Source organism: Drosophila yakuba, chromosome 2L, assembly GCF_016746365.2.
Source record: "Drosophila yakuba strain Tai18E2 chromosome 2L, Prin_Dyak_Tai18E2_2.1, whole genome shotgun sequence".
In the NCBI taxonomy this organism is placed as follows: domain Eukaryota; kingdom Metazoa; phylum Arthropoda; class Insecta; order Diptera; family Drosophilidae; genus Drosophila; species Drosophila yakuba.
Genome location: NC_052527.2, coordinates 12,426,496 through 12,436,123, shown reverse-complemented (window position 1 = coordinate 12,436,123; position 9,628 = coordinate 12,426,496). Strand labels below are relative to the sequence as shown.

The window sequence follows — 9,628 nt, the reverse complement described above, 5'->3', positions numbered from 1 at the left end:
CGCTTGGCGGTGCGTATTTATTTTGTAGTAAAATCAACAGCCGAACCATAAAGAGAGGACAATCCAAACAAGCAAAGAATCGGAGGAACGGAGGACCGGAGTCCCAGTTGCCCTTCATGCGATTGTAGTTGATTGATTGCAGGAGGAGCAGAGATAACACAAGCGCGGCGCAGAGACAGCTCTGATAAGTGGCGTATGGGAGATGTGTGATAAGGAGTCGGGCGAAAGGTTATGGATGACAGTTACGGAGATCGGAGCTATCAGCTCCATGGTCTGGCTGGTAATATTTTTGAGCCCAACAGATGGAAAAGTTAATATACTTTATACGAACCGTGCAAATACAACTAAATGGTATAGGGTTACCGAGCAAAAAAAATGTAATATACAAAAAATTTGTTTGAAAGTCTAAGAACACTATGCTTGTGATTTCATTTCACTATGCTGGCCGTGCTGAATTCGGAAGTCAATGCCTTCGATGGAATCGGTGTTTTTCAAGAGGGCCAACGAAAGCGAACCCCTGGCAGCTGTTGTTGTCTAGTTGGGTTCGATTTTTGGGGCTCGGTATCCAAGCCGATCCGGCTGCTCCATCTGTTGCGGTCATGGCCATGGGGCCGGCTGGCTGGGCCAACAAAAAATATGCCAGGAATTTAATTTTCCAATGAAATATGAAAAATATTATGAACAATTCGGTGGCGCAGCGTTGAGAGGGCGAAGGTCGAGGAAATCACAAACAAAATTAATGCAAAATTGTTATCCCAGGACACAAAAGCGGCAAACTTGTCCAATTGCGTAACAATCCAAATCAAATGCTCGTGTGTACTGGGTGGAACCTTTTGAACCATTTAACGTTTACTCTGCCTTCTTTTCCCGGGAAACGTTGAGTATGCAAATCAAAGAGAAAACTTGTAAGGTTATCAGCTGGGGAAATGAGGGCTTTGCAGGTGTCGGAATCGTTGCTATTTCTAGCTATATCTGCTATATACACTGCTGCAACCGTATCTCCTGGGCATTTTTGCATGCGTGTCAATAAAATAAGTGATCCGCCATTTGGCAGCTGTGTGTTGCACATTTGCACTGCATATGAGTGGTAAATACTTGAGAGCAAATCTTGCCGGTGTCTTTGGGCGTCTTGTGAAGTTGCGAAAACTTAGCCCCAACTCGAATATCTCTGCAGAGGTTGAAATGGCCCGGAGAGTTTGTAAACTTGAATTCATTTAAAGATTTTCTTTGGTAGTCGGTGCGCTTTTCGGTGTTTCGATTGCATGCAGCATGTGGCATGAATGATAAATAACAGCATTTGTTGTACTATTACCGAAACTTTTAACTTTGACCCGGCCAAAGCAGAAAGACATCGAAGACTCGAACAGTTTATAATTAAGTATGCATTGCGTTCAGGGATTTCTTCTTTTCATATGGGAACAAATAAATGGACAAATAAAAGCCCAAGTCGGTAAATGCTGTAACTGACCAATTGCAATGAAAGTCAACTAATTTCGGAACAATTTCCTCGTAATTTTTGGAATTTCCCATTTTGCGGTTGCAGCTCGACCATAATTAAAAGCCACCCGTTGGGAAGGAGCGAAAAACTATTTATCTAGCCAACATAACACAACACAAGCCAAAAGATGAAAACTCGGAAAACTGCAAGGCAGTTCTTCGTCGTTTGCTGTCATAATGAAAATGAAACATCCAGAAACAACCGCCACTGACAAAAAATTACAAACAATTTAAGCAACTGCGAAAAAGGGGATTTAAACAAAATAAAACTCCGGAGAAGAACAAATTAAAAAGTCCTTCTCAAAGCTTAAGCCAGAAAATTCTCTGCAAATCATTTTCAACTGCTTGCAAGTGTGAGTGAAAATTTCAAAATTATTTTTAATGAATTAACGGATGCTTTTCAAAAATTTTTAATTTCAAACAACATTGTTTTGACTGCAACATTCGTTTTGAAATGTTATTTTATTGCGGTGAAAGGCTCTTTATTAGTCATATTCAGGTGTTCATAGGTAATTTGTTTGCCTATTTATTAAGCCTATGATTTTCAGCTTGACAGCTTTAGTAAATAAAGGCAATCAACGTTTTCAAAGGCTGTTAATTAATTTTACATAAAAAAGTTTAGAACTTGAATAACACTAAAGCTCATATGCAAAGTTAAGATACCCTTTCGAAGGGAGTAGACATAAAGCCACTGAATAAATAACGTGGCCATAACGCCAGGAGGGGAAGCCTGGGGACCCGAACTTGGTAGAATGTGGAAAAAATGTTGTTCAAAAAGTTGTGAAAAATTGCAGCACTTGCAATGAAAGAAAGTTTTAAGCGCCCAGCGAAAGGATTTGGCTCAGAAGCAGGGTTGGTTCAGAAGGATATGGGGTGGTGGCTAAATAATGGAGTAGCGAAAAAAATAATAAACTCATAAATAGCATGACAAGTGTGTGGATGCGAGTACAAATTGGCCAACCAGCTGTGGACCACGGAAGACCCGGCGAAGCCCCTCGACTGATGAAAGATTTACCGGACAAGCGGCGATGGCAAACGCGAAGAATTGCCACAAAAAGGAGATTGCCACACCCACCATTGCGGATTTATCCACTCCCACTACCACTTCCACTTCCACTTCCCGCCGGAGTTTAATCAGCGCGGACATTGCAAATTGCTGCCGGATCTCCGGATCTCCACTGCAGACATTGTTTTAATTTGCAATCGCCCTGCAATCGCCCCTCGCCCGCCCCACTTTTGGCAGCAAATGTCAAAGTTTTACACAAACCAGTTTCAGTTTAATTCAGCTGCTTTGGCTTATTTTGATTTTACTCTATTTTTGAACCAGTCTGTTTATTTCTACATGAATGCAGAGGCAGTTTCCGGGCCGAAGTCACAGCCACGACCCCGGAACTTTTTGTGCGGCTTTCTTTTTTGCGGTTGGCTTGCCTTTTCTTATAGTTTCTGACAATCGCAAAACTTTCGCAACTCGGAACGTGTTGCTCTTGCGCCGAAAGTTTTTTAATGAATGTGTAGCAGGACTATATATATAGGTATTGCTCCTTGTCGCTGTTTTCATTTTGCCATTTCAATTAAAAGCCCATAAAGTTGAAGGGCTCGCTAATTATGGGCAACAAAATGAGGAGCTATTAAAATTGTGTCCTTCAAAAAGACAGTTGTCAATGCACTGTTACCCTATGATAAATAGAGAAAATAGTAAATGGCATTAAATTGTTTTAACTATAATCATTCTGTATCAGGAGCAGCAAAAGTATGTTGTCGAAAAAACAAACTTTTAACTAACAGTAGCTTGTATTTTTGAGGGTAAGCAAAAGTTTGCCAAAAAGCCGCTGGCAAAATTACCGAGAAAACGCTTAGTAGTTACAATCTTGCAGTTGTGTGTAAATTCAATTTGTAGCCCTTGGCAACGGATGCTAGCTTATTTAAATATTTGTCCTGATGAGCGTGACATGTGCCCGGGTTCAATAATCTCACACGAGGAGTGCTAAATTGTGCCAGCAGCCCAATTTCTCGCATTCCACATCAATTGGCCCCAGCTCCGCCTGAAATTGGTAGTTGGTATTCCTTCTTGCAGCCGGAACCATCGGAGACAATTGCTACATGGCAAACATACTTGCCCCGGGGCAGCTATGAGCCATTTATGTCCGATACGTGGGCCATAAATATAAACTATCAGTCGAGAGTACTGCCGCATTGGAGGCACCCACTCCAATTACAGAGAGAGACGAATTATCTATAAGTAACTATAATCGAATCTCTTAATTGAAGATAATATCTATAGCTTTCTGTTAATTTCTTGTTCATAATCAAGAAGTGAAAATATCCTTTAGACACTACTTAACACACAAGCTTAAATAATTTATAACATACCATATATTTGAACATACTACATTTTTCGACTACTAGACTTTTTTTGAAGTGCGTCTGGAGAAAGACAAGATATTATATGTTTTTATATCTTCCTTATTTTTTCTATGTATGATTACGACTGAACACTTCTATATAACATTGATATCTTTCCCTGCACGTAGGCAGCCTGCTAATCAAGTTATAAATTATTTGGCATTTGCATATCCATCAAGTGCATAGTCACGAATATTTGATCAAGCAATTACCGGCGCCATAAAGACAACTCTTTTCAATTTGCCGCACTTAATCCCTCGACTAATTAAAACAAATCCCCACTGCACCTCGAACCCAACAAATGCCCAACTCATGTGTTGCATGTTTGTGGGCGAGCATTGCTCGCATTGCGTATACGACACGTTAACGCAGCGCAGACAATGTCATTCATGGCTGTGTGTGTGGGTGTGTGTACATACATGGGGCAATATAAAACCAGCCACGCTTGCAACCGTTCATAGACTATGCTTAAATATTTTCCTTTTATTAATTTTGCCAAACAAACGGGCACTGGAATTCCCAGCAGAGAGAACCAAACACCAAACAAGCTCAACAATTTGTTGTCTATTTTATGGGGGAGGCAAGTGGACTCCCTTGTCCACATGTGGCACGAGACACCGAGACACCGAGAGACCGTTGTTGTTGTTGCATTAACCGAGCTTGCTTTGATAATGAAAAATAATCATAAAAGTGAATGTGAATGTGTGGAGTGGAGTGGCATTTTGCAGCAGGGCCGGAGAACAATGGTAAATGCTGCAAAAAGCAAAAAGTGGCACTTGCATGCCGGGATGCCACAAACACCGCAAATCGCATAGCACATCGCTGGATCACCGTCATTGTTATAGGAGCGAGATTTATTGGTTGGCATTCGGGCATCGCTGGACTGCTGGTGCAGTGTTTCGATGCGATGGTGGCGATTGGACCACAAAAGGACGAAATCGGACGCGTTGCCTGCTAATATCCTCTAATCCAAATGGTCGACAGCTCTCCACAGGCGAAATGTTTTCTTGCCTACTTTTCGAGTTCGATTGTCACACGCATGTGGAATATCTCATTGAGTTGGTTGGTTGGTTGGTTCGGTGTTTGCTTATTTAGTTGGTTTTGCTGTGGAAGGACCTATTTTATTTCCTGTTTGCCTCTCGAAAATTGATGTTTTGTTGCGAGTAACAACAACATGTCTCTGCCAGGCAATTGAAACGGAAATTAAAAAGTTCTCGGTTCCATCGGAAACATGACCACAATTTTTCCCATACCCATTTACAGACCGTTTATGTTTTTTGGTAAATATTCCATGTCCGGTTTGGGGCGCTAAAGCATTCAACAATTTGCGGCTGGCATTTTCATTAATGCGTAATCGTTTGGGCGATATGTTAAACTGCATTAAGTGGGGATTGTTTGTGTAATGCGATGAAAGTGTTGCATAATGAACGAGTAAACAAGTGGCATGTGCCATGCGCCAATAAACATATTTTATGTAATTAATTTAAAACATTTATCTCGCCCGGATAATGAATAATTAACTCAGTTTAGACATTAATCTTGAATGATACGTATGCAGACGTATTCATGGCAATTTGATCCACGCACACTTCGCATTTCAGTTGACCGCAATTAGCAGCTGACCAGTCGTCCGCATCGTTCCACTCCATTTTAATTAAACAGTTTGCCTCATTTTAAGCGCACTCACAGAAAAACCAATAATTTGTCTTTCCCATATTTCATTGCCAACGAGCCAACCACCACCCACCAATTGCTCCCTCTCATCCATGGAAATTAAATTGGCAACGTAGTGCCAATGTTCCAGCTACGAATCCGAATCCGAATCCTTCCACGTCCAGAGTCCAGAGTCCGGGCCTCGAAACGACGTTAGCATTACCAATGCAAATGCATTTGGAGTCCTCGAGTGGGTTCGGGTTCGCTTTTAATTGCTGGCCGAGATGGGTTCTAGTGGCGGAAGGCGGAAGGAGGGCCACGGACGAAGGCAACCATTTTATATTAATTTTAAAATAAAATTTTCGCACTCCATCCAGAAGCGGCATTTGCTTGCCACTCCGACCATTGATGGGTGTCCACTCTGCCAAACTGGGATATATGTACACAAGTTGCCTAAGGCAGTGGGGAAAAGCAAACACATTGGTACGGAATGGTGTGGATTTCCCATAAATAATTTAAAAGCGCTCCATTCAGCTCAAAATAAAAGATGTTCTCGTTGAAGAACAGATATAATTATTTGCAGTGTGCGGACTGCTTTCATCACCGTTCCAATGCCTCAATGAATTTCAATAAAATAAAAGTGCTCAAATGCTGTGTGCTCACCTGAAAAGAGTTCAATGCGAAGGGTTCGGTTTCTGTTCGACGCATTTCCGGTTTGGTTTGGGCACTGCCCTGCAGCTGTAATTAAAATTAAACCTCGTGAGTGACTGCCACATGTTTGCAGTGCAATATAATTGCATTTCAGGGCAATGGACTATAAGCGAATAAAAGCACAATAATAATTGTCCACCGACTGACAGTTACCTAGCTGCTCGCGATAAAGTGGGATTTCAGTCGGGTATACCCTGTGCAGCTTAGGGTATATCCTGCCAACGTTTTCCATGGTCTGTCTGCAGCGCTGATGATATTGTTGTGGTAATTAAAATATGCGCGGGAACGCATGTTGAACGCTCCTGCAGTTTCTGCTGCTTTTGCTGCTCACCGCTGCCTGTTGACTCGCATCCCGCAGAAGTGCGCTGAAAAGCAGGCTATACTTTCTGCGGTTTGCTATGCATATCCGGTACTCGAACATAACGAGGGCAAATTGGAATCCAGGAAATATGAGTGTTGTGAGGGTATCCGCTGTGGAGATACCCTTCTACACAAAAATTAACATAAAGTAGGCAAATTTATTTATCCATATGTGCTTAGTTTAGAGACTATTAATTCAAGTAATTATATAATGTATGTAAATACACAAATTTTGTAATCCAACTGTTAGCAGGCACCTAATATTCTCTAATCAATGGCAATGCTTAAATGCAGTAGAAGGATCTACATGTATAGAAAGTCCTGCATGGATATATATCCCACATTGCTCATCTTTCATTGCCTTAGTCTATAGTTTTGGTATAATTTTGGGGATGCAATGCCCCAAGGTGTCATTCATTGAGGGAAAACTTTTTATTACCACATTTCAGGATTGCCAGGGGCGAAACTCCTCCGCAAGCTCAACATTTTTCGGCGTGAATGCGTTTGTGTGTGTGTGTGTGTGAGTGCGCTTGTGTGTGTGTGGGTGAGAGTGTTTGTTGTTTAACACTTCCGGATCCTGCAATTGTTGCTCTTGTTGTTGCGGCCATACTTGCTGAACAAAAGCTCAATGGCGCCGTAAAATGTAATCATTGTGGCGTGTAATTAGTTTTTGTGTGAGCCATATACAAGGGCGTGCACTAGTGTGCGTGTCTGCATGCTACATGCATGTTGGTATAAATAAAATTTATTATTGCATTAACGTTGGCAAAGCTCACTCACACACTCGCACTATGCAAATGTAAGCACATTTGGTCAGCATCGGGTGAGTTTTGGGGTGGTAGGGTTTTGGAGATGGGGCATTTAATTGGGTATCGGGTGGCAAACGAGGGCAGTTGAATAGGTTGCTCAAGAGTTCCAGTAATACCTATCTTATCAAGTAGTTTTATTCCCATTTATTGTCATTTAATAGAAACTGATCTGTACTTAACAGCTATCTGAAGCTCGTAATCCTTATCACAATCACCCGGCTCTTTCAGTAGAAACTTCCCTCGCTTGGCCGCTCTGCATTAACTGCAATGACCGCTCACCACATGTCGTATTAGTAATAATAATTTACGGAATTCTGCTGTTGTTGTTGTTGTTGTTGTTGTTGTTGTTGCTGCTGCTGCTCAATCAATAGTCACTTTTGAATGCGAGTTGTACGTGTGTCGGTGTGCTTTGATTGGCGGTTGTTTAGGGCCACCAGCACCGCACCCCCTTTTGGCCAATTGATTTGTTGGCCTCTTTGCTGTCGCCACTCGAAGCGAAGCCCCCTGGGTGCCGGAAATGCCACGCAATTTGTTTGTTCGCACTCAAGCCGCAAACATTGTGAAATTAACTTGTTAGCCATGCGCCGAGCTGGTCTAAAACGGCAGGGGGTGTCAAAGGGGGGGGCAGGGAAAAGGAAAAGGGGGTAGGGAAAATGGAAAATGGAAAAGGGGCAGCGGGCGTGGTTGCCGTGGTAATTGACATTCGGTTGGTATTGGGGTGGTCTGAAAATGGCGGTAATTGGTTTGCTTTTACTAAATCATCTGTCGAGTGGGACAAACCATAAATTTAAGTTGAACCCCAAATCAAATATCGATAATTGGTCATTTCGTTGTGGTTAATGAGTAGCACTAAGTTGAGTTCGAATTTGTACGTAGCAGCATATTAATATCAAAATTTAAATCTAAAGGCTCTTGTGTCATTAGCCTATGTAGCAGAACTCATTTTTAAAATAAATTTTAAAGGGTCACAATCTCTAGAACAACTGTTTAGAAATGTTAGGTTTAGTGAATATAAAAAATCGCTCCAAATTTTGTGATCAACAGGATGAGAACATACTTCACATGGACCGCAACACGGCTGCTGCGCCACTGGATGCAAAAAATTTCCACGACGAGTGCGTAACATCCAGTGTGGAAAGCCTGTTACCTCAGGCCAGCCGTATTCTACGTGGGATGAGCTCTTCGCTCTGGTCACGACCTTGGTGTCTATGCAATCAATCCACAACGCCTGCCCGCCTGAAGACGCATTCCAATGAGCTAAGCATCCTGTATCCTCCGCGAATGCATTCCAAGCCGATCCCCTCGTGGCAAGTGAGCCCGGCAGCCTACGTGGGATATCGTTACAGATTGCGGAGATAGTTATAGTTTCCGCATTGTGTAAATAGAACTGTGCCAGCTGAAATCCAAGTTTGCGCAGGTCGATATTCGCCGGATCGACTCTCCGGCGGAATCACTGTGTATCTCCCATTTCCGCTTGCTTTGCTTTCCCACTCACCATGACGACACTAAGTGGCATTCAAGTTGCATCCAATCCGTAACGTCCCCATTCCCCCCCTGCGTTTCTGGTGTCCGCTTGCCTGGCTTGTGGTTTGCGTTTAAAGTTTAAGTGGCGCAAAATCAGCGCTCATGCAGAGGAAGAAACTGTGCATGTTGTAGGCTTAAGATTATAAAGTACTAAATTGTTAGCTAAAGTGTGTGTTTTCTATTAATATATTTCTAATTTTTGTTATAAAGAAAAATGAAATGTTCATTTACTGTTTCAAGCCAAAGGAATTATGTCAGACATTCAGCAAGAGTTTTTCGCCAGTGTAGAGCAAAGTGGTGCACAAAGTGTAACAAGCCACGACATCCAGATCCCGATCCCCGCTCGCCCCTTGGCTGCACATGGATGGAACGACTTCATTTGCAACATCAATCGCAACCTCATCAAGTTGTCTTCTGGCAGCCGCACTCATTACGGCCATGGCAGCTGAAGCGACTGGCTGCGTTTAATAAAGCCGAGGCAACCCCTAGTTGGAATGGGTATGGGGTATGGGAATGGGTATTAAATGGGCGGACTGATGGCGCTAGCCTGCGAGCCCAGGGCGGCTGGCTTTAATTAGCTTTAATGGCTTAATGCGGGCCATCGCTGTTTGGGCCAGTTTCTGGTCCTGGTCATAACGCACAGAAGGCGGAGACAGGACACAGGCCACAAG

General features: G+C 42.6%; 1 protein-coding gene across 1 annotated transcript; it reads left to right on the top strand.

The window, feature by feature from the left end:
- Positions 1 to 8,375: 8,375 nt before the first annotated feature.
- Positions 8,376 to 9,124, top strand: LOC6527880. Its single transcript, XM_002088916.4, has one exon. It carries the CDS (start codon positions 8,427 to 8,429, stop codon positions 8,790 to 8,792), a length of 366 nt encoding a protein of 121 aa, XP_002088952.1. The 5' UTR covers positions 8,376 to 8,426; the 3' UTR covers positions 8,793 to 9,124.
- The last annotated feature ends 504 nt before the right edge of the window (positions 9,125 to 9,628 follow it).

Coding starts and splice junctions, on each gene's coding strand:
- LOC6527880 (XM_002088916.4), top strand. CDS start 8,427: ATGTTAGGTTTAGTGAATATAAAAAATCGCTCCAAATTTTGTGATCAA.